This window comes from Mytilus californianus, unplaced genomic scaffold, assembly GCF_021869535.1.
Source record: "Mytilus californianus isolate M0D057914Y unplaced genomic scaffold, xbMytCali1.0.p SCAF_9, whole genome shotgun sequence".
Lineage (NCBI taxonomy): Eukaryota > Metazoa > Mollusca > Bivalvia > Mytilida > Mytilidae > Mytilus > Mytilus californianus.
The window spans coordinates 73,761,021-73,787,496 of record NW_026262745.1 but is presented as its reverse complement, the minus strand read 5'-3'; the positions used below and the strand labels follow the sequence as shown (position 1 = coordinate 73,787,496).

Genomic DNA, 26,476 nt, shown 5'->3' with positions numbered 1-26,476 from the left:
TTTCCTGGTTATGGTTATTATTTATATCTTGATCCCTGGTTCCTGGTTGCAGTAATCACTTATTTTCTGGTTATGGTGATTACTTATTTCCTGGTTCCTGATTTTGGTTATTACTTATTTATTAGGTTTCGTTATTACTTGTTTCCTGGTTATTGTTATTACTTATTTCCTGGTTATAGTCATTGCTTATGTCCTGGTTATGGTTATTGATTATGTCCTGGTTATGGTTATTGCTTATGTCCTGGTTATGGCTATTGCTTATGTCCTGTTTTTGTTATTACTTGTTTCCTGGTTATAGTTATTACCTATTTCCTGGTTGTGGTTTTTACTTATTTCCTGGTTATGGTTATTACTTATTTCCTGGTTATGGTTATTTCTGACTTCTATGATTATAACCTCTTCTGGTTATGGCTATTACTTAATTTCTGACTTGTTATTACTTACTTCCGGACTATGGTTATTACTTACCTCCTGGCCAAGCTTTTTTCTTCCTTCCCGCATGATTATGGTTATTTCTAACTTCCTGAATATGGTTATTATTTACTTTCTGTACTAAGTACTGACTCCCTAGCTATGGGTATTGCTAACCTACTGATTAGGGCTATTGTTTACTTAGACTTTTTTTTTACTTATTTTCTAGATATGGTTATAACAGAGTGTCTGGCTTTTGTTAATACTTATTTTCTGACTATGTATAGCACTAACTTCCCAAATAAGATTATAACTGACTTCCTAACAATGGATATTATTTACTATCTGACTATGGTTAAGACTTACTTTCTCGTTATAGTAACTAATTATTCCCTGGTTATGATTATAACTTATTTCCTGGTTAAGGTTATTATTTATTTTCTGGTTATGGTTCTTATTTCCTGGTTCCTGGTTATGGTTATTACTTATTTCCTGGTTGTGGTTATAACTTGTTTCCTGGTTATGGTTATTACTTATTTCCTGGTTATGGTTATTACTTATTTCCTGGTTATGGTTATTACTTATTTCCTGGTTATTGTTATTACTTATGTCCTGGTTATGGTTATTACTTATTTCCTGGTTATGGCAAACACCTTTTTCCTTGTTATGGTTATTAACTACTTCTTGGATAAAGTAATTACTATCTTATTCATTATGGTTATTATTTATTTCCTGATTGTTGTCATTGCTAACTTTCTGGTGGTTACTAGTTTTACTGTCTTCCTGGCCATGCATATCTCTTTCTCCTGTTTAACTGTTTTCTTAACTTTGAATATAAGATGTTTGGTATATGTCTATCAGACACCAACCCAATGATGAAAATAACCTAGGTTTTCATAATAATTACAAATTATTTTTTGTTTTTTGTTTTTGTTTAATTTTTCACATTTTTCATAGATTTGTTTATTACTTATTTGCATGTTTTATATGATTAATATTGATTGGTGTTCGATATGCATGATGTGCACTAGTACTTTTTATATTCGCTCTTAAATTTTTTTTAAGAATGGCACATAAATAAATTGTACTTGCTTTAAACGTATCCTGTATATCTTGTTCGAAATGTTTATTGTATAAGAGAGGCAAACATTACCAAAGGGTCATTCAAACTCATAAGTCATAAGATCTCAGGTGCCACGGAATAGAAAGATGAATGTGACGAGACTTTAATAAACTACTGAATATTGATTCTTAAAACAGTTATATCTTTGAAATATGCATTCTTATGAACATACCTGGGCTCTTGATCATAAAACTTTACTCAGTACTGGGAGTACAAAATGACTTACTGGTAAATGTTGTGTGCTTGACTAAGCAGTAAAAATTACCAATTTTAGTTTTTCGGTTTTGCTTTGCCCTGAACAATATCAAATTTCTCTCTCAGGTGACCACCCTGCTAACAAAGGAAAGTAGATAAGTTTTATATTCAGAGACAAAGCATCTTATTTCTTTACACAATGTTATATGAATTATATGCTTGAGGGTCTATATGGGGTTTATAGAATAGAGACAAATGGACCAAAAAAATAAATAGAGAAAAACAGGCCAAGACAATATAGAATTGAGAATAATGGGGTGTTTAATTATAAAGAATAGCGAATAATGTCCAATAATAAAAAGAAAAGAGAAAAATTACCTATAAATTAAAGAATAGCAGAAATAAAGGACCCCCATCCAGACCCTTGTGCTTTCTTTCATAAAGATTGAATGAATATTTCTTGCCTTTTTATCTTCTCTTCTAGCTATTCTGTTATACATCCTTCTTGTGGCTGCTTCTTTCGTTGCCTCTTAAGTATCATTTTACTATATATGCTTCCAAAAGTTCACAAGGTTTTTTTTTTATCTGAAGAAACATTCATTTGATTTCAAGTGTTAAATTTTACCCATATTTTATGGTCAACTGTAATTATGTAGAATGATGTTGGTAACAATAAACTTATTTTCAAATGGAGACCACTTGTTTTTCAAGGACATTGACCTTGACAAACAGACAGACATACAATGCTGTAATGATATGCTCCACTGAAACATTCATTCGTTTGGTGCAACAAATCAGCTGTTTCTATTTCAATATCATATTATAATTAAATTTTAACCATAATAATAAATGTATGAGTAATGAAAAATAAAACAATCAACTTTAAGACAATTTATTAGAAATTTTATTTTTATTAAAATTCATCATAACTTGGCACTGAACTAAAACAACATAAATATTCATAACTAAAGAAAAAAGCTACAATGATATAAATGTTTGCTGGAATGGTAAAATAGTGTATCACAGATTAGTAATTTGCATAGGCAAATGTGTACAAGAGGGTCTAGATGGGGTTTCCAGAATATAGAATAATGGAATAAAAGTGCAAAAAATGGCACCAAACAAAAAAGAACAGAGAAAAAATAAGCAATCTTTATAAAAAAGAGAATAATGGGGTATTAAAATATAGATATAAAGAATAATGGGCAAAATAAATAAAGAATGGAGACAAAATATTTAAAATACTATAGAATAAAGAAATGAAAGACCCCACAACCAGACCCTCGTACAACAAAGAGATCTAAAAAAATGTGTTAAGGATGAACATGAGTAAGTTATCTCCCTTTAACTGAGACATCAAATGAAAAAAAAAGTTTGAAAAAGGTAAAGGGTTAATATTGGCAGGTCTTGATTATGTAAATATTTAGATTATTATGCAATGTTCATGTGTAGCATAGGGATTTCTTCATAGGCATGTGAGAAAGAGAGTAAAGAAGAGAGAGTGATGTAGTATTATTATTCTTTATTTTCTCTCTATTTTTCGAAGAAAAAATCAACTACTGTAAACCAACTTATTTTCCTGAACAATTTATTCTCGCCACTTATTCTTAGAAGAAAAATCAGCGAAATAAATTGTCTTGAATGTGAACAAATTGAGTCTTGTCTTATATAAATAAATAAGGAAAATCATGAAAACAAAATCGCTGGAAAGGGCTAATTGTAAAATAAAATATTTGTGAAAATAAGTTGGTTTAGAATATAAGGGTGATAAGAAACTGTGTGAAATACTAATTCTATATAACAGTTCAGAAGACATTCACCTAAAGTCAACTTTGCCTCAGAGAGAAGGAACCTAAGTTTCTTATAGTTTACTTAATTGATCAACATGATAGTATTTTAGAAAAATATGTATGAAATCGTGTCAGTACAAAAGCATTGAGTACTGAGCTCTGGTACAAACAGTTCACCAGCAGTGGTATAGTAGTATCATTCCAGTGCTGATTTTTTAATTATTAAAAAAAATAGTGTTACAAAAATAAAGATCATAAAAGAAGAACTACAAATAAAGCTATTCAACTCGCCTTAGGCTTAAACAATGTCATATAAGCCCGGATATTTGACCATAGTTTTAGCTCATGCAATCACAATTTCTCATTTAAAACCTAAAGGATTATGGGTAATTTCATCGTCCATACACTAAAATTATTTGAATTGTTTCCTGTCCTGGACATTGTTATAGGAGATAATTACTCATGTTTATCAATAGATAATAAAATATGTTCCTTATTACAATCACAACCATATTAAATACATGTATAAATATATATTCATTTGGATACAATATTCCTAAATATAAAACTATTTTACGATAAAGAGGACATTCCTGTCCTTCTCATTAAATCCTGCTCTTTCATTTATAATTCCTGAGTCTTTGATAAAAACTTACAATAAAAGTCAAAGTTTTAGCAATAGTTCTTTTTAAGTTACCAACTTTGTTTTAAATTTATGAATTGTTTGCAAAGGGAAGCAACTCTTAAAAAAATGGAAATTATGTATTAAAGAGTTTTTAAATTAAAGATTTGCAGTTGTTCTTTCAGTTTTTCCCCTGAAAATAGCAAATCTTATAAATGCTCAACAAATTCAATCTGTTTAAACATTTTAGGGGTATCTGACAGCTGTATAAAACAAGCTTGATTGTAAATATCAAGCTTTTTTTTCAGTGTCAGTAATAGAAGTATGCTTTAACTATCATTTCTTTTAAACTCCGTCTGGTGAACCAACGCCTGTGTGAATCCTTTTGGTAGAGTCCATGAAGTGAATACCTTGGTATGCCAGGTTGTCAAATAATGCAAATGAATGCAACACTTAAATAATTATCAAAATTGACAAGAACACTTCAAATGGTTTGCAACTTTATATAGTTGTAGACCATTTGAAGTGTTGTTGTCAATTTTGATTATTATAATTTCTTTTGTTCAAAATAAAATAAAGTTATAAAAAAACAATTATTTTGACAAGTCTTTCCCTTTAACATATGAACCACCAAAAGCTGACCTAAATTAAAAGGCATATACCAATACCATTTGTAGTAATCTAAACAGAAATAAGTGAATAGTATATCTATTCAAAACAAAAATAGAACCAGCTACACATGTACTATAAACAACCATCTTTTTTCATGAGCACATAAATAGAAGCGTGCAAGGTTAAACTTTTATCAAATAATTGAAAGATGGGCTCTGGTCCAATAAGACTTAGTGATATGTTCAACAAGTGTAAAATGGAGATTTTCTCAACATAAGATTTTATCACAACAATAATATAAATATTTAGTATAACCCTATTTTACCAAAATTTACATTTCATCACCAAAACAATGTGCAATCTAGCCATACACCATGTGTCAAACTAATTCATTAAAAACATGTTTGTTTCAAAAATTATTACACGAACAAAAAAACAGATAAAAATGCCATAAAAATATTTCAACAATTACACTGCATTTAAAAATACCATTGCAAGTTCATTACTCTATTAAAGCTCAACCTATATAGATTGTACTATTGGCTACCTGTTAACACACCACGGTCATACATTCTTATTGTTAAGGATGTTTAATTGTCTGTAATTTAGTGACATTGGTTGTCTATTAGCCAATTCCCGTAATTGACTATGTATATAGAGATCCATTTTTAGTTGTCTCCGTTAGGAGGGACATAAACTTTCATAAACAACAAAGAGCTAGCAGAAAGAGTAAATGTATCATGAGTAATAAGTGTAACCTTTACGTTTTTCAAATCTTTTGATTATGTTTAATATTTGTTAAGCAAAAAACTTTTGATATCAGTAGTTGCTTTTCACTTTAATATGGAGCTTTGCATGGGCAGAAACTCATTTTGTCCAGTAAAGAACCAGTCTGCCATTGACAAAGGGAAGCAATTTTTTTTAAAAAGTGTGAAATAACAGCATTTAATCGGTAATCAGCAAATAGACTATTGAATATATGTTTATCAGATATACAGACAAAAGAACCAAGTTCAATCTTCATCCCAGAATAAGTGGGACATGCCCTCGACTTTAATCAAATAATGATATTAATGATTATTTTCGATGGTATTTTAAAAAGTAGTGTATTTATATAGCAAATGCAATATTTCTAAAACAACACTTTCATTATCAAATTCAATTTTCAAAATATAAGCACTTGGTCATTACATTATAAAAATACACTAAATTATAGAGTATTATACAAGTTGATTTTCATTCATGCTTTTAAAGTAGAACATTTTTTGGCCCATTTGTATGATTAACAACTGTGTCAATGTAAAAAAATTATTAAAGAATCAAAACATCATTAAATAAATTATTTAGAGATTCAAACACACATAAAGTAAAGCTGTCAAGAAGCATGTGCATATTAAAGCATCAATGGTTTTTACTAAACCAATCTCTGTTTACTTATATTTCTTTTCAGTATTAAGCAATAATATTAAAACTTCGGTTGTTTGTTTCTCTTTCACAAACGTAAATGTATTTGAAAGATGCCTTTTCTTATAACTTACAATCAAATAACAGAAAACACCATAACAATTAGAGTACTGTAAATTCAGAAATTATTGCCTGCATTTATTATTGCGATTTTGTTATTTTAGACTAATATGCGATTTTAATTTTTGCGAAATTGAGAAAAATCCTGTTTAATTCAAATAAAAAATTCTAAAATGCGAGTTTAAATTATTGCAATTATAACCCTGTCGCATTTTTCACAATAATAAAAACATCGCAATAATTTCTGAATTTACAGTATTTCCTTCCTTTAAATGTAATTTTGAACCACTCACATTCCACCATCAATTAATACATTATAAAATCTTATTCTTACAAATTCCCTCTACCTGTTTCAATTCATTTTAGTATATACCCAACAATTTATAAGCAACTTAAACTTCAAACTTTATTTTAATATATACTGAAACATCTCAATTGATATGAAATGCAATTTAACAGTTAAAGCATTTTCAGAAGGGGTATTTGCAAAAATTCCAATCTTGAGAAAAAAAATTATCTTCCTCGATTTTTCATATACCCCTCCTTAAAATATTATATATCTGTTCAAAATTAACCAGCCCTTAAAACAAATAAGAACTTATAAAATAACCTTTGGAAGCAAATGCTTTTTCCCCTCTTTATCTCTGACATTAAGAATTTTATTAAGTAAATAAAGTAAAAACTGTGGGTTCCAAATCTAAAACAACAAGAACTAAACACCTAAATTCTCGAAGGTGTTCCTTCCAGAATGCTGTTACATTTAATACTGTCATTTCTAAATCCAAAATTCCTGAGAAATTAAATCACCCAATTCTGGCATGATGAGAATTTCCTTTTTGCATGTTTTCCTATTCTCAAGCCTCAGTCAAAATCAAAAGTTTCCTTAATTATGCAATCAAGCTTTAAAACTAAGATATCGAAAAAAGGCTTACAAAATGCCACCATATCAACTTTTAGACTCAAATATTTTGTTCATAACACTAAACAGTACATAGATAAACTAACAAACCCAATCTGGCCTGCAAACCAGTTTTAGTTTCTCTAACTGTTATCATAGCTATTTCCCTTTTCCAAAAGGATTCTCTCCAAATATGTAGTATAGCATCCTTAAACATTAAAGTAAAAATGTCTATAGTCTTTTTTCTCTGTATTTCTTTCAACTTTAATCCTCACCATGCCACCATTAAAAGCAATTTAGTTCCATTAGCTTGGCTTTTTACGTCTTTTCACCAAAAAATCTTATTATTCTTATTGATTGTAAGTACTGAAATTTTTAAAACAACAGAATTTGTTAATATAAGATTTTTTGGTAAAAGAAAGTCAGTTTTAATCATCCACAAAAGACCAACTACTGGCAACTGATGGTGACGGACTGTAATTGTCTTCTCCCATAGCTTCTCTCCTGCTGAAAACTGCCTGTAAAGAGATAAAAACATAATTATATAATTTTTAAACTTAAATGGAATCTAATCAACTCTGGGAACATCTTTTGATGATTACAAATATTATTTAGAAGAATGCAATACATGTATGAGTCTTCTGAAAATCAAAAAGCTTACAGAGTTTTTACTTCAATCAAATTAGTCTTGCATGCTAAATTGATTGATTGATTTTGATTTTTGGTGTTTTAACGCCACTTTTAAGCACCGCTTTTGGGCTATTTCGTGGCGGCCAGTTTTTATTGGTGGAGGAAGCCAGAGTGCCCGGAGAAAACCACCAACCTTCGATAGGAAAACTGACAATCCTAGTCAATTAAGATTGGAATCGAGTGCACCCGCATGAGCGGGGTTCGAACTCACAACCTCAGTGTTGACTGGCTAGTGATTACAGTAGTAACTACTTAGACCACTCGGCCACCGAGGCCCCTTCTTGCATGCTAAAGATAAGAGTTACACCTTTCCAATGAGGTATCTTGTGTTTTATAATTTAAAAACAATTTGACCCTTGGTCAAAATTCCAATCTTTGAATTATTTCATTGTGTATTTAGTAAGGATATATATTATAATTTTTGCTTGTATGAAATAATCACAACCATGGTGATAAGGGCATGGGACCCCTTCATTTGTGAGCATGTGCTTAAGTTTTTTCTGATTGAATTGTCATTTTACTAGTATGTTGAATTTGTTTTCCCTTATTTTATATGTTCTTATCCATACAATAACTGTATGTTATAAATGCTCATTCTGAACATTCGTGATATTTGCCACTGGAAGTTAAGCAACCAACAATCAATCAATGTTATAAATGTTGTCCCTTTACTTTTATTTTGAAATTCCTTATAATAAATATTTTTTTTAAATTTCAATATTCCATGACATGCAAAATCCTTGATATGGCCTAATCAGATATATCTTGTGTAAAATTGCAAAAACATTCAATATTACAAGCTTTTACAATAACACTATTGAAAAATCAATAAATGATTTAAGAACACTCTACTGTTCCAGTCAGATAAGCTTCTGATGACCACGATAGACAGAAGACTTATGTTTTGCTAATAATGTTCCTTGTATGGATAATAATAGAAAATTGATTGATGAATACATTTTTTTTTCATTCAAAAATCAATACATGTATTTGATAGAAATAAAAAAATTCTGTAAAATGTTATTTTGTACTGCAACCTTTTTTTTACAGTTTCCTGTAAATGCAAGGAATGCCTTGAATTATCCAGAAAATATCCATTTTGTACATATACACCCTGCTTTGGTGTGAAGTACTCTGCATGTATGCAGCTGTATGTGTGTGTAATTCTACTTCAATAATATTTCTGGCATGTACATGTACTACGTTATTAAATTCCTAAATTATTTGCTAATAAAGTAAAAACCTATTGTCAAAAAACAAATCAGAGCTTGCTGTCTGATTATTCTGATTAATAGATTATAATTTTCAAGCCAATTCCTTCTTTGTTTTTATTCAACAACATATTGCACTACTGCTGTTAACAATTACTTCACTAGTCCAGCATCCTAGTGAAAGTCCCTGTATTTTTACCAGAAAATTTAATTACATATAAATTAAATCATATAATATCAAGCCAATTCCTATCACTACTTCTTGCATCTAAATAGTTATTTGTGTGACTCATTAAACTAGAGGCTCTAAAGAGCCTGTGTCGCTCACCTTGGTCTATGTGCATATTAAACAAAGGACACAGGTGGATTCATGACAAAATTGTGTTTTGGTGATGGTGATGTGTTTGTAGATCTTACTTTACTGAACATTCTTGATGCTTACAATTATCTCTATCTATAATGAACTTGGCACTGTAGTTTCAGTGGAAATTATTTTGTAAAAATTTACAAAATTTATGAAAATTGTTAAAAATTTATTATAAAGGGCAATAACTCCTTAAGGGGTCAATTGACCATTTTGGTCATGTGACTTATTTGTAGGTCTTACTTTGCTGTACATTATTGCTCTTTACAGTTTATCTCTATCTATAATAATATTCAAGATAATAACCAAAAGCTGAAAAAATTTCTAAAAATTACCAATTCAGGGGCAGCAACCCAACAACGGGTTGCCTGAATGGTCTGAAAATTTAAGTGCAGATAGATCTTGATCTACTGAACAATTTTGTTTTTGAAAGATTTGCTAGAAATGCTTTGGGTTTAGATATATGAGCCAAAAACTGCATTTTACCCTATGTACTATTATTAGCCATGTCGGCCATCTTGGTTTGAGGGCGGGGTCATCAAACACAATTTTTAAACTACATACCCTAATGATGATTGTTTACAACTTTAGTTAAATTCATCTTAGTAGTTTCAGAGGAGAAGATTGTAAAAGATAACAAAAATTTACGAAAAATTGTTAAAAATTGACTATAAAAGAGCAATAACTCCTTAAGGGGTCAACTGACCATTTTGGTCATGTTGACTTATTTGTAGAACTTACTTTGCTGAACATTATTGCTGTTTACAGTTTATCTCTATCTATAATAATATTCAAGATAATAACCAAATAAGGCAAAATTTCCTTAAAATTACTAATTCAGGGGCAGCAACCTAACAACGGGTTGTCAGATTCATCTGAAAATTTCAGGGCAGATAGATCTTGAGCTAATAAACATTTTTATCCTGTCAGATTTGCTCTCAATGCTTTGGTTTCAGAGATATAAGCCAAAATCTACATTTTATCCCTATGTTCTATTTTTAGCCATGGCGGCCATCTTGGTTAGTTGGCCGGGTCACCGGACACATTTTTTAAACTAGATACCCTAATGATGATATTGGCCAAGTTTGGTTAAATTTGGCCCAGTAGTTTCAGAGGAGAAGATTTTTGTAAAAGTTTACGGACGACGGACGACGGACGACGGACGCCAAGTGATGAGAAAAGCTCACTTGGCCCTTTGGGCCAGGGGAGCTAAAAATCTGTCATTTCTAGATAATAGAGTGTTGTGATAAAAAAAAGCTTATTGAAGTTATGCTGTACTCTGTGAACTTTAGTAAAATAATGAACTTTCATTTTTAGTTTGAACTGCTTGTAGGTGTATATCTTGTGTGTCATCTGGATTAATTAGCCATATCAGGTACAGTCGTGTTCATGCAAGTTCCACAATACATGTATTGAGGTTTCTTTGTGCTAAGCTTTAATGTGCATGAGTAGGTGTGGATCTAAGGTAGCTAAGGTATTCATAAAATCTAATAGCTGAAACACATTCAAAAATAATTGTACCTAAATAAAATAACCATTTCAAAATCAAATGCACTCTGTGAAAAATCTTCATGCATACACCAAAAAGATTTGGTTAGACAAATAGCTGTAAAGGTAATGGACTTTGAAATTAAAAATGAATTTTGATTATTACACCAAGTTAAACTTTCGAGGATCAAAATAACGAAAAGTATTGATTAATCATATATAGATTCCACCACTGCATCAAGTGTGTTACGATATTTCTCCACTCGGGACAGTTAAAATTTTAATATTTAAAGCGCAAGGTTTGCCAAGCTTTTTAAATAATTAAAATTTAACTGTTGAGAGTGGAGAAATATCGTAATACACGAGTTTGAGGGGTGGAATCTGTTTCTCTAATGATTTTTAGACGATATCAAAACAAAGTTTATCCTTCCTTTCGAATGATTTGCAGAAAGTTGTGTTCTTTATTTATGTGACATCATCAGGCATGGTCACCTTTTTTCATGATGTTACAATAGGAAATTCAGAAAAACCTTGAAAATTTGACGTCTTAATTAAATTTCGACCAATCATTTGCTGAGAACAAATTTTTCTCTAGAGATGAGAAATATTTTTTCTCACACTGATCAAGAAATGTAAAAAAAAAGCATGAAAATTAGAGAAATTAATTTCTATAAATTTGTTCATGTTCACTCATAAATTAAAGGCAAACCCCTGAATCCAGACTTAAACAGCATTACAAGAAAGCATCCAGTTCAAATCTACACTTGAAAGAGTAATTTCTAACAGAGTATTCCCCTTGTGTGAACTGTATCTTCCATTTTTACTAGTCACAATCCACTAGTTTCCTTTCCCTATCTAAGACTTATGCCAAATGTGACTTAAATATCACTAAATTTTTACATGACATGAGAAGCACACTGGGTACCACTAGTGGAGCAGAAACTACTTATCATTTAGGAGCATTCCTTGGTGGTCTCGTGTTCGTCTCGGCTGGGTCAAACTAAAGACTTTAAAAATTGGTATTTGCTGCTTCTCTGCTAAGCACGCAGTATTAAGGAGTAAGAGCAAAGACTGGTCGGCTTGGAGTCAGAATAATGTGTTTGGGTAAGGTGACATGTCTTCCTGCAGATTGTTACCTTGTGAACTAGCATGTCAAAAATACAGCTCAGCAAATTCGTCTAGTACAAAGCAGGGTGAATATTCATATTACATCAACATGTTCTTGTCCTGAATATGCATATTAATTTGCAGCTGGATGTAAAGCAGCCATCATCATCATCATCATCATTTAGGAGCAACTGATTTGACACCCTGCCTTTTGGGGATATTAGTGTTGCTCTATCTTTAGTTTATTGTTTAGTTCTATATGGACTGTTATTACTCATTTGATTTTCTTTTATTTGGCCATTGAGGGGGGGGGTGGGCTCGGCTGTGGATTCTTTTATTTTCGCAGGTACCAATTTCTGATGGAGTAAGGAGAAATTGTATTTTCATGGATATTTGATTTCGAGGTTTTACAAAAATCTGTATATAAGTCTATAAAAAACTTGCACTTCATTCCACATTGAGATTCGTGGTTCACCCATATCCACGAAATCCTAGAAAATTGGTTTCCCACGAATTATAATGAATCAACAGTATATTTATTTTTTATTCCTACATATATTTCCTCTGACTTTTATTGCCCATTGATTATAGATCTAGTTCATTTTTTCAATTAAACACACAAACTTTGTTGAGTTGATTAGTTAAGCCAAACAGAACACAATTTATTATTACAAACGAGTGTATTTTATTTTTTTAAATTCAAGGAATATTCATCATCACTAGTTGTAATCTATTAAATACATGAACAGTTTTCTGGAAAAATGACACCAGTTTTTAACTTGTCTAACTAAACATAAAAAAACGTGGCAAATATAGAAAAGCAGACTATATCTATGACTGTCAGAATGATTAAATATATATTTTTTCCTTTTTCTTTTACAGCAAATGCTGTGAACCAATAACTGCAATCCAAGCTTTAGATAAAATGAAAGGATTAAGGTAGAAAAACTCTCATTGTAGCGAAATTAAATATACATAGTTGAATTTATTGCACAAAATAGCAGACATTGATCACAATATCTGAATTATTTCTCAGGAGAGGATCTAGTGACTTTTAAAAAGGGACAAAAGGAAAGAAATATACACAGTCAAATTTATTTCATGGACATCAGCAAAGCAGACGTTGATCACAATATCTAAATTATTTTCTTAGGAGAGGATCCAGCAACTTTTTAAGGGGATAAAGGGGAGGGGGAGAAATATACTTCGTCAAATTTTTTGCCCAACATGGCAGACAATGATCATAATAACTGAACTATTTCTCAGAACCCAGAAGCTTTTGAAATGGAGTAAAGGCGGGAGGGGCTATTAAAACTATTTATTTTCATTGAGTGGGTAAAAATCATGTCTGTTATACAGCAAATCATGTGATATTAACATGCACTTAAAATTAAGGTCAAGGTTATTCACACATCAATCAAGCTCATGCTGATGTTTTAGAAGTTCTTGTTATCTACAAAGTATGTAAGCACTCATGAGACTTAGCTTACCATTCTTAAGTCAGTCCAGTTAGCCTGTATTTAAAATCATATATAGAGCAACGTGCCAATAAATCTATCAAAAATTTACATTTCATTTTATTTTCTATTTTTGTTTTGACATGTGAATTAGTCCTTTTTGCATTTATACAATGATGATTAACAATATTGACATGAGTCTCAATTGTAAATGAATTTTCGACAAGTTTTGCATATAGATAAAAATAAGCAAGTGTATAAAGCTCCTTAGTAATAAAAAATATTTAAATAATTTCATAAGAGAATCTTGCAATTTTTGGCATTTAGTTATTTGAATGATATCTATTCAAATGTGCTTGTATCCTTTATTCTCTGTTCATGAGTGAAAAAAATACACACTTATTTGAATCGCCAATTGAAATATTAAATAATATGAATTATGTCCCTTTCCATATGAAGCTAGTGGTTTTATCAAATTAAGTGAATATCAAATATGAATTATGTCCCCTTTTCCAATGTAGTTCTGTAACAGAAAAGTACTATCAAATTCTGCTGCCAAAAAAAGTTTCAATCGAAATTAATTGTAAGTAGCACTAAAACGATCATGATAAAAGTTTTTTTTTTCATAAGACTTTTTGTGAAAATAACCGCTGGTGCTGAACCTGTAATATAGATTTGTCGTTGACAAATTTCATATCAGCACTCCGAAAGTAAATAATTATCTTTTTAATTTGCTGACCTAAAATTCAATATTTTTTTTATTTTTTAACAAACATAATTTTCTTTATCTTTTTATGCCTTATTTCACTATTCTTAATTGCTTTGCACATATTCTCTCTTCCTAATACTCCAGCACCCCATGGCCATTACTCTCTCTCTTTTTTAGGTTTGGACCCATTTTATCTTTTCTTGCTTTTTAAAGCTCGTTATTGTCTATTCTGTTTAACCGATCAAGACCCTCCTATATGCATTTATTTACGATACTTCACAAAAAAGCACTGTGTATATCTATGACCATTTAATATTACTTACCCTTTTCAGAATATCAGCTATAGATGTGTAAGTCTGTTTGTTGACTTGTGAAAGATCCGTGAGCTGGTTGGGATGTGGCTTCGATATTGATTGCAACACTTCCTTCTGATCTCTCAATTCCGCTGATTTCACCATTAATGGATCAGAATCGTCTCCCTTTGCTGGTATTTTGGCTTTAGTAGAATTTGAAGGTGTTGCCTCATGACTGGAATGCTTTGCCTCAGGAATCTCCAGTCTCTTTTTGATCTTAGAATTAGTTGTCTCCCCTACTGGAGTATCCTGTTCTGGCAAGGGAGGAGCTGGTGGAGGAGTCAACTCCATTGTTGGTATAGGTGGTGCTGGTGGAATGGGTGGATCATCAGAAATGAAAATAGGCGGTGGATCGTCAGGAAGCAAAATAGGAGGCGGATGGGAGGGCAAACTAGAAGTTGATATTTTACGCTGCTTTTGCTTTGCATCTGTCACGGCTGGTTTTGCTTTTTCTTCAACCCAAGCCTCTATACTTTTACGGTTTTTAGGATTTGTTTGATTTTCTGAACATTTCTCATTACTATCAGTAAGATTTTCATTTGCAGCCATTTTCTTTTCTGGTACAGATTTTGATTTCTTTTTTGGTTTGGTTTTCACAATTTCTTTTGCATTTTTCTTCCCCTTTTCTTTATTATCTTCTTTTGGTTGTTCTGTTTTCCCCTTTTCTTTTCCTTTTAATTTACTGGTAGAAAATTGGGCTATTTCCATATTCAACGACATTCTCAAATCTGGCAAGTTTTTGACACTATTATTTTTACCCGTATTTGAATTTTCTGGCAATGGTTTAGCACTGTTATTTATGTCTTTCTTCTGGTCAACATTAACAGTTTTACTCTTCGACATTGAACAAGATTTCTCATTATCTTGATCACTTTCAACTTTTGAAAATCCACTCTCATTTTTCATAGTTTCACTAAAATTAGCCTCACTATCAATCTTCTGTGGATTAGTCATGTGACCAATATCTTCTGTTATACTGTCATTAAGGTCAAGGCTATCAACAGAGAGATTGTCAAGGTCATCCTTAATGTCTATATTTTCAATGGAATCCTTATCACTAGTATCATCCTTCTCAAAAATATTATCCTTAATCTCTTTTCCATTGGCAGAACTGTTTTCCGCTTTTTCGTTTACTATTTTCCCACTTCTTAGCTTCGTATGAAGTTGCTTTATTTCTTCGACATGTCCAGTTTTTTCACTTCGCAATTTTGAGTGCAAACTTTTCATTTCTGTCAGTAAATTTTGTTGAGGACCTTTTTTCGATGCATTTGACCTATCTTTTGAACTTAGTTTGGATTTGACCTCATTGTCCTGTTTAATAATTTCTTCAGTGTTCACTGTGTTAATTTTTCCAGAATCTAGGTCAGTTTTCAATGCAGCTAAAACCTCCTGTTCGGCATCACTATTCTTAGAAATGGAGTTTTCATCTTCCGAATTTTCATTAGCTCTAACCTTAGCAGGTTTTTGAGAATTTGCATCCTTTGAATCAACAAATGCTGAAAGTGGATTTTTCTTCCCATCTCTTTTAAATAGTTTGCCTGATTTTCTTATTTCATCCATCACGTTGGCATGATTGGTCCTTCTTGGGGTGGAATCTTTCTTTGTGTCATCATTTGACTTTCTAATAAAAGATTCATAAATGATACTGTCATGTGACGTCCTAGGGGTGGAATCTTTTTTTAAGAAATCATGTGACTTTCTGAGAGGAGATTCATCAATGGTACTCTCATGTGACTTCCTTGGTGTGAAATCTTTCTTTAAGACATCATGTGACTTTCTGAGAAGAGATTCATCAATGATACTGTCATGTGATTTCCTTGGAGTCAAATCTTTCTCTAAGGCATCATGTGACTTTCTGATAGGAGATTCATCAATGATAGTGTCATGTGACTTCCTCGGAGATGAATCTTTCTTTATGTAATTATGTGACTTTCTGAGAGACATTTCCTCCATCATACTTTCATGCAACGTTCTTGGAGTTGAATCTTTCTTCCATTTATCATGTGACTGTCTTGGTGGAGAATCTTCCATCAAACTATCATGTGACTTCCTAAGGAGGGAACTTTCATTTAAGTCATCATTTGACTTTCTTGGAGTAGATTCTTTCTTTAAGTGGTCATGTGACCTCTTAGATGATGTATCAGTTTTAGAATAAGCTTTTGAATTAAGCATTTCTTTCAGAGCAGCATCATGTGATTTTCTTATTGATGAATCAGATAAATCTGATTGTGGATTTTCCATTGAACTTTTCAGATCTTTTTCCTCATTTTCTGGCCTTGTCATTAACTTCTGTGATGTTTCTTTTTCTAGACTGGATTTTGATTTTCTTATCTCCTGCAGGAGTGTGTCATGTGACTTTCTTACTGTGGAATCATGTGACTTTCCAGTTGATTGATTTTTGTCAGATAATGACCTTGTTGAGTTCAAAACTTCATGATCCAAACCTTGATCTGATTTCCTCAAATTATCCAGCGGGGATTTAGATCTTGGAATACTAGCAATTGTTTCAATTACAGCACCTGTTTGGTCAGACTTTTCAAAATCAGTGTAAAGAAAATCCTTCATATTATCTGAATATTTACTAGTCATCGGACTTCTAATCGTTGGTGATAAAATTTCACATGACCTTTTAAGATAATTTAAGTATTCAGAGGTTGTGTCTTCCCCATGTGCAGAAGTTTTGAAATCTCTTAAAGATGTCTGACTTTTCTGGAAAAATTTCTCATCTTGATTTTGTTCATGTTGAGAATCTTCCATAAAATTTGTATTAAATTTAAAATCAAAACTATCTCTAACATCGTCAATTTCTCCAATTTCTTCCTCAATAGAATCGCCAACATTTTTCTCATCGTCAAACTTTTTATTCCTCGTTGAAGAAAATGGTGAATCAAATGATTTTCTTGTGAGAATAGATTCTCCAGAATTTCTTGCTTTATCATAAGAATGTCTACTTGACGATGACATCATGTCGTGTGACCTCCTTGTGGCTGTCAGACTTTTTTGAGGTTCCCTAGACTGAACTGAAAAGTTATATGATTCCCTGGCTGAGTTGCTAGGATACCTATTCTGATCATTTGATTGGTTAATGTAAACATCTGATTCTCTTGTCAAGTCATGTGATGCCATTATGGCATCATTTGAATGTCTTATATCTTCCATCATGGTCTTAACATTTTCAAGATCTACAGTGTTGTTGACTAGGCTGATAATGGTTCTGGCTGACTGCACATCTTCTAATGCTTCATTTGGTACACCTGCTTCTTTGAAAAGAGCTCTCCAGTCTGGAGGAAATGCTAACTTGTCAAGTTGCAAAATGATGTCCTACAAAATTAAAATTTTCAAATAAGTTTAAGATTGACAGGACTATTTCTATGGATTCCGAAACTCATTTCAAAATGAACACAAAATGGTTGCCTAAATTTCATTCCTATCAAATCTCTTACCATGTTCAATTTAAAGAATGCACAAATCAAGAATTGTAGATTCATTATTACTCAGAGGGTACCAATTTTTGTGTTGCCACTATGACATTAAGCAACCAACCATCAATCAATCCAATTTTCATGGATAAAAGTGTTTAATAAAGTATTGTTAATTCAGAAATTATTGTGAGTTTTTTATTAATGTGAATAATGCGAATGGGAAATGAATGCAATAATAAGAACTCACATCCTGATATCTGATACATAAGCAATATAATATTGTATGCAGATTTTCCTGAAATTACAATTATTAATCCTGCAAAAATTACAATAATAATTACACACAATAATTTCTGAATTTACAGTATCATTTTGTTCAAGGCTTGTAAGCAGACTTTGGTAAATCCACAAAATCAACAAGAAATGATTGTAACAGGATGCTGTTACAAAGTCTCCCAAACGAAGCTCCCATAATTTGTAATTCCAAGGGTCACCTGACATTGGCAAAGTCCAGTGAAAATTGGTTTGGTCCAGTCAAGTTATATGCATTATTGATGTCTTGGACTAAACCTGTATATCATTCAAATCATCTTGGCATGACAAACCAGAATATATATGGTTTAGGGATGGGGATCTCGACCATTTACAAGATACTAGAACATTAGGGGTGGGGGGGAACCCCTGGGGACTGACCCTATACTTCATTCAAATGTTTGAGACCTAACGAACAGGAATATATATGGTTTAGGGGTGGGGATCGCGACCATTTACAAGATATTAGAACATTGGGGGTGGATTTACAAGATATTAGAACATTGGGGGTGGGGGGAACCCCTGGGGACTGGCCCTATACATCATTCAAATGTTTGAGACATGACAAACAGGAATATATATGGTTAAGGGGTGGGGATCTTGACCATTTACAAGATATTAGAACATTGGGGGTGGGGGAACCCCTGGGGACGGACCCTATATGTCATTCAAATGTTTGAGACATGACGAACAGGAATATATATGATTTAGGGGTGGGGATCTCGACCATTTATAAGATATTAAAACATTGGGGGTGGGGGAACCCCTGGGGACAGACCCTATATGTCATTCAAATGTTTGAGACATGACGAACAGGAATATATATGGTTTAGGGGTGGGGATCTCAACCATTTACAAGATATTAGAACTTTCTCAAATGGCAGGGGGTCAGGATGACCCCTGGGGACTAACCCTGTATATCATTCAAAACATCTTCACATGATAAACCAGAATATTTATGGTTTAGGGGTGGGGATCTTGACCACTTACAAGATATTAGAACTATCTTAAATGGCAGGGGGTGGGGGTGACTCCTGGGGACAAACCCTGTATTTCATTTGATGTGCTTTATCATGACAAACCAGAATATATATGGTTTAGGGGTGGGGATCTCAACCATTTACAAGATATTAGAACTTTCTCAAATGGCAGGGGGTCGGGATGACACCTGGGGACTAACCCTGTATATCATTCAAACCATCTTAGCATGACAAACCAGAATATATATGGTTTAGGGGTAGGGATCTTGACCACTTACACGATATTAGAACTTTCTTAAATGGCAGGGGGTGGGGGTGACCCCTGGGGACTAACCCTGTAATTCATTTATTGTGCTTTATCATTTAGAACATTTTCAATTAAAAAGATTATGTCTATCACATATGGTTTTCAATTCATAATCATTTGAAAATTAAAAAAAATAAAATCCCATAGGGTTCTATAGTAAAACCCTCCTTTCTTCTTGCCCCTCGAAGTACCCCTTTATAAACCCCATTGCACAAACAAAACCCTGATTGCACCACTAGACATGTTAGTCTAACATATTGTGGAACCCTAAGTTAATCTGACAAGCGGTTTTGGAGAAGTTCAAATTTAAAAGCGGCGGAAGAGGAAGAGGAAGAAGAAGAATAATAATAATAATAAGAACTGAGCAAAAACAATAAGTCTTCCCAAACTTCGTTTGGGAGACTTAAATATCCACAAATATACAATTTTTCCACAATCCACAAAAATTGGTACCAATGAAAAATAAATGAATCCACAGTACTTATTCAGCTAGACTGACATGAATTGTAAAAGGAATGAAGATTCTTCTTTAAAATCTGCTATTTTTAGTATTAAAAAGCTCTCGTCTTCATAGGATAAAAATAGCAGGCTTTTTTAACATGTTTATGGCATTCCTGACAACTGAAATATTTTAGCCATTAAAGAGAATATTTCATGAAATATGTTATGAATGAAGCAGAACTCTAAAATGTCTGATAGCTTTACTTTGTAGTTTCTGAGAATAACGTCCATTAAATTTCATGATTGGATTGATTGTTGGTGTTTAACACCACTTTCAGCACGTTTGGCTACATCACAGTGATCCGTTTTTATTGGTGGAGGAAGCCAAAGTGCCTGGAGAGAATAAATTTTCTTTGGACAAACAGATGGACAGAGGTACACTTGTTTACAGATACTTCAGAGCAGGTATAATTATAATGCAGCAACAGCTGTTTAGGGCTATTCCATTAAAATGTATGTTGGAGGGTAGGAAGGGACTTTCCAAATATCCCTACAACCACAAACCATTTTTTAGATAATTTTGCATAATGGTAACAGACGCATACTTAAAAAAGACCCATGACCCACATTCAATAATGAAACTTCCCTTCATACCCTACCACATACATTTTAATGGAATAGCCCTTAATGGCAGACATGAGTTTATCATCCTTTTAAGAATTACAAATTGACATATAAATGTATATATTGCTGACATATTACCTTCCTGAAAATGCATGAAATATTTCTTTCTGAATAATTTGAATGTCTTAATGTTTTCTTTTTTATGTCTTTTTTTAAAAATCAGTATTTCCTAAAATATATGTTTTACTTTAAATGCAGGTCTTTTTGCAGGATTTTGATCCCAACATCTCTTTATCAACGATGACAAATCTGGTGGACTATTCGTAGGAATTTCTGGTCTCTTGTTCAACCTCACTCTTTCCAAGATCTGAAAAATGAGAATAAATAATCTTCATCAATTTTTAATTCGTATAGTTCATGGGAGATAATCACTTTTCTGTGTTTAGATTAAAAGAAATGATTTACTAATATTATTATGCTATTTTTTATTAATAAAACTTTCAATGTTAGAACTTCTTAATGATAATACAGATAAATATATGGGGAATGTGTCCATGGGACAGATGATGCCCCCTCTTGCATATAACGTTATAAAGGGACATAACTCAAGAACTGTAAAAGTGACACTACCCAAATTTGTACTTTATCTGATTTTTGTTGTATTAACATTGTGTATACGTTTCATAACACTTAGTTGAGGCAAACTTAAGTTAGAGAACGGAAACAAAAAATTCAGCAATGTTTCCATTTGCAAAGAGACATAACTCTAGAATGGTAAAAGTGACGCCACCAAAATTCGAACTTGATTTGTGTTTTGTGGTAATAAGCATTGTGCATAAGTTTCATAACATTTGGTTGAGACAAACTGAAGTTAGAGAACAGAAACGAATAGTTCAGCAATTTTTCCATTTGTAAAGGGGCATAACTCTAGAACAGTAAAAGTGACTCCACCAAATTTCAAACTTGATCTGTGTCTTGTGGTAATAAGCATTGTGTATAAGTTTCATAACATTTGGTTGAGGCAAACTAAAGTTAGAGAACAGAAACAAAAAATTCAGCAATTTTTCCATTTGTAAAGGGGCATAACTCTAGAACGGTAAAAGTGACGCCACCAAAATTCAAAATTAATCTGTGTTTTGTGGTAATAAGCATTGTGTATAAGTTTCATAACATTTGGTTGAGGCAAACTAAAGTTAAAGAAGGAAACCAATTTTGGGACGTACGGTTGTATGGGACGTACAGACAGACGGACGGACAGACAGACGGACAGACAGACAGACAAGAGTAAAACTTAATGCCCCCACCGCTATGGCGAGGGCATAAAAAGCTACTGAATAAGACACAGCATAAACATTCTTTTTTTTATAATTGACTGTGTTTTTTGTTTTTTTTAATATTCATTATAATTTTCTTTTTCATTTTATGTTGGTGTGTTACAGTCGCTTTGATGTTTACCCTCACATCTCCTTTGAATCAGCCATAAAAGACATAAAGAAATACATGTATGCTAATTTTTGAAAAATGATTCCAGAAATTCACAAATCAGACTGTCTAAATGGATTCATTAATGTAAGTGAAAGCATCTTGTATATTCGGAAAAAAATATTCTGATTTTTTTAACAAATTACACACAACATTAATCTGACATGAATATCCACACTGCATATCATAAAAGCATATCTGATGGTCTGGATGGACTTTATAGAATAGAGAACAATGGTCAAAAACTTTAATGAATAAAGAAATATAAGCAAAAAAATTCGTAAGGGTTCCCCGGAACCCAGTGTCTCGCCTACTTTTGCTGTTAATCGCAGGCTCAACAAAAATGAGGAAAAAATCTAATAAAAATATTCCTCTCTATACTATCTTTTGATTGTAAGTAGCTTCTGTCCAAGTTTGGTAAAAATCCAGGATAGTTTATGAATCTAATAAATGTTTTAAAAACTTAATCTGTATGTAATGTTAACTGGAAGAAAAACTAAGTCCATTTATAAGTAAAAACGGGAAAAATTGGAATTTTTTTTTTCCAAAATTTCCTTCTAGATACTAGCTTTTAATCATAAACAAGCTTCTGTCCAAGTTTGGTACAAATCCAGGATAGTTTAAGAAAGTTGTTATAATTTTAAAAACGTTAACCACAGAGTGAATGTAATGTTAACTGGCAGAAAAAATAAGTCCATTTATAAGTAAAATACGGAAAAAATGGAATTTTTTTTTTCCAAAATTTACTTCTGGATACTATCTTATGATCATAAACAAGCTTCTTTCCAAGTTTGGTAGAAATCCAGGATAGTTTAAGAAAGTTATTAAAATTTCAAAAACTTTTAACCACAGAGTGAATGTAATGTTTCCTGGCAGAAAAACTAAGTCCATTTATAAGTAAAATACGGAAAAAATGGATTTTTTTTTTACAAAATTTACTTCTGGATATTATCTTATGATCATAAACAAGCTTCTGTCCAAGTTTGGTAGAAATCCAGGATAGTTAAAGAAAGTTATTAAAATTTCAAAAACTTTAACCACAGAGTGAATATTTGTGGACGCCGCCGCCGCCGACAACAACGACGACGCCGTCGACAGAATGTAAGATCGCTATGTCTCGTTTTTTCAACAAAAGTCGAAGGCTCAACAAAAATAAATAAAATATAGTAAACTGGGGTGCAAAAGTGTACAGGATGATTGTGGAAAATAAAAGAATTTGGTGATACAATACTGATTACAGAAATCAAAGATGTACAGATTAAATTCATTCAGCTCAATTTAATAGTAAAGTAAATTTTATGAGAATTTCATAAAATAAGTGTTATTTATATAGATAAAAAACAATTCCCCAAAAACTAAAAGAATACAGAAATAAAGGCCCCCCCCCCCCCCATCCAGACCCTCATATCTGCAAGATTGAGACTTACCTGGAACACAGAACAACCATCATAAGGATGGCTCCTTGTTAACATTTCCCACAGGATAATGCCAAAACTATAAACATCAGCTTTAGTGGTTATCTCCCCTGTCTCCAACAATTCTGGTGCCATCCAAGTTGGTGAGCTACACATGCTTTTCTTTTTTGATAACTTTGATGCTTTTAAATCTGCATCATGTCTAAAAATAAATAATGATGTAAAAATTAGGAGATATGGTATGATTGCTAAGAGATAACTTAGATCAAAGGACAAAGATGTGAACAAGTTAGTTAGTTATTGCTACTCAAGAATAGACTAAATGTTTGGGGACAATATGAATTTTTTGTAACTCTGGAGTGTCAATATCGAAAGGCAGGATGCAGGATTGGTGTTACTAGTGGGACAGGAACTGCTGACCTTTCTGAGACACAGGTGTTTATCCCCTGTTTTTGGTGGTGTTTTATGTGTAGTGTTTTTTGGACTGTTGTTTTGTCTTTCTGTTTTCTTTTTGGCCATCGCTGTGGTGTGTGAAAACATCTAAGTTCATGAGATTTTCAATTTATTCTCATAAAACTAACATAATAGCAGTCAATTGAAAATATGCATTTCTTGGGGAAATTTAATGTTTGGAGGGAAATACAAAATTAAAGAAAACTGGTACCCCAACAAATGATAATGCTATCAAGGTTACAGTTTTACCTAAACTTAGAAAATCCAAAGTCAGCTATCTTAGCTCTGCCACTACTATCCAGAAGGACATTCATAGACTTGAGGTCAAGATGTAGGACTTGTGGTTTGTGTTGATGTAGGTAATTCATACCTAGAGCAATATCATGCGCAACTCCATAATATTCAGCATGGTCCATCGACTCACTGAAAATAGATGTTTTGTGTAATTACTAAAAGAAAGTATGCTGGTTGTAGGCAATTTGGAAGTCCCTTCCTACCCTCCAACATCCATATTAATGGAATATCCCTTACTTGTTCAAATATGTCAATTTCAACTATCTCAAATACTGTAAATTCAGAAATTATTGCATGCATTTATTTTTGTGACTTTTGAAGAATAGACATAATGCCAAGATAAATTATTGCGATTTCAAGAAAATCTGCATACAAATATATGTATCGAAATTCAGAATGCTAGTTCTTATTATTGCGATACTCACCCAATCGCATTATTCGTATTAATAAAATTATCGCAATAATTTCTGAATTTACAGTAATAATGATACAGGAATTACACTAAAATCATATATTTCATATTACCCATATGCAATGTATCAGGTGAGATGAAAAGAAAAAGGGACATGTTTATTTAAATGTTATAATTATTGGCATGGCCTAGTATATCAATTTCCTTGTTGATAACACAATTTTTTCAGACTATGTATTTTACCCATAGTATAATAGAATACGTATAAACTGTAAGATCAAACATTGATCCTTTGGTTATTTTTCTCACATACTGGTAGAGCTACCAAACATTTGCTCCAAAATAAACTAAATATTTCTAAAGTCAATTTTGGTCAAAATGTTTGAAACAAGCAAAGGAAACATAACTCTTGCTAATTTAACAAATGATAGTGTATATGCACATTGTAATATTTTTATTGGTCATCAAATTATTTAGTTTCATTTCAAAACAGAATTTCATATTACATATATCTATTTTCAATATTTTATAATATTGTGGCATATTTGGTCAGTGCTATAGGCAGTATTGAACTGGCAGTGATGTGATAGTTTTTGCTTCATGTTGAAGGCCTCACTGTGAGTTGTGAATAAACATAAATAAAAGTGTCGATCCTTTGATTTTAGTTTTTTATGTGTGTGTAATGATTTTGTGTCATGAATTGATACACAATATCCTTTCTTTCCCAATAATTTATAATTTCAGTTTGACAATTATCTGCCTTTCTAAATTTGAAAAAAAAACATCATAAATACTCCTTTTTTCAGTCTTAGGCATTTCTTCTTTCACAAGTTCAAGATACTTTTTTTACCAGAAAATTCTAAAATATTTATAGGCAATATATTGTGTCATTTGAATAAGCAACTTTCTACCAGCTATATGCAGTATTTCCTCAAAAATATCTAAGGTCTCACCATTTTGGATCATGTAAATAGTAGTAAAGACTGCCTCGTGCCATAAACTCCAGTACCATTAGTGGAAACTTGTCTGTAGTACATACACCTATCAGCTGTACTACACGAGGATGATGTAGCTCCTTCAGAAGACTAACCTACAACGATGAAAAAGCTTTATAGTGAATGCCATAATTAATCAACAGAGCGCCATCAGGGGCGACTAACCGAAACTTGTCTGTAGTACATACACCTATCAGCTGTACTACACGAGGATGATGTAGCTCCTTCAGAAGACTAACCTACAACAATGAAAAAGTTTTATCATGAATGCCATAATTAATCAACAGCAGCGCCATCAGTGGCGACTAACCTGCAGCACAAACATCAATTAGTTGTGATTCTAAGAGTAAGTGTAATTCCTTCAGAAGACTGACCTACAATGACATAAAGAGTTCTTAGTAGGACTACATCAACAGCACAACCAGTTTGTACCTGTTTTGATCTGATTAAAATACAGATCCGGCCTTCAACTTTCTTTTCAAGGCTTTGACACTCAGCCCTTAGAATAATGTAATTTATAATTTTATTTCTCCAACAGTGATCATTTCTACACAATTTACATGATTTACAGACTGGTGTTTATAACAGATTTTGATAGTCTTTGTTCATTGTATTCACAACTTTTTAAACTAATTATAAAAAAGAAGATGTGGTATGATTGCCAATGAGACAACACTCCACAAGAGACCAAATGACACAGAAATTAACAACTATAGGTCACTGTACGGCCTTCAACAATGAGCAAAGCCCATACCGCACAGTCAGCTATAAAAGGACCCGAAATG

The 26,476-nt window shown here is 32.2% G+C and overlaps 1 protein-coding gene across 2 annotated transcripts in view; it reads right to left on the bottom strand.

The window, feature by feature from the left end:
* Positions 1 to 2,607: 2,607 nt before the first annotated feature.
* LOC127716450 (uncharacterized) overlaps positions 2,608 to 26,476 on the bottom strand; it is a 48,256-nt gene continuing 24,387 nt past the window's right edge. The window contains exons 12-18 of one of the 2 annotated variants that reach the window (XM_052222653.1): positions 25,650 to 25,786; positions 24,240 to 24,413; positions 23,550 to 23,739; positions 20,888 to 21,007; positions 14,525 to 17,875; positions 13,526 to 13,549; positions 2,608 to 7,693 (exon numbers count right to left, since the gene is read on the bottom strand). In XM_052222653.1, the coding sequence (XP_052078613.1) occupies positions 7,604 to 7,693; positions 13,526 to 13,549; positions 14,525 to 17,875; positions 20,888 to 21,007; positions 23,550 to 23,739; positions 24,240 to 24,413; positions 25,650 to 25,786 (4,086 nt within the window). In that variant the 3' untranslated portion in view covers positions 2,608 to 7,603. The remainder of the gene's footprint in view (positions 7,694 to 13,525; positions 13,550 to 14,524; positions 17,876 to 20,887; positions 21,008 to 23,549; positions 23,740 to 24,239; positions 24,414 to 25,649; positions 25,787 to 26,476) is intronic. The other variant, XM_052222654.1, reaches the window with a different exon arrangement.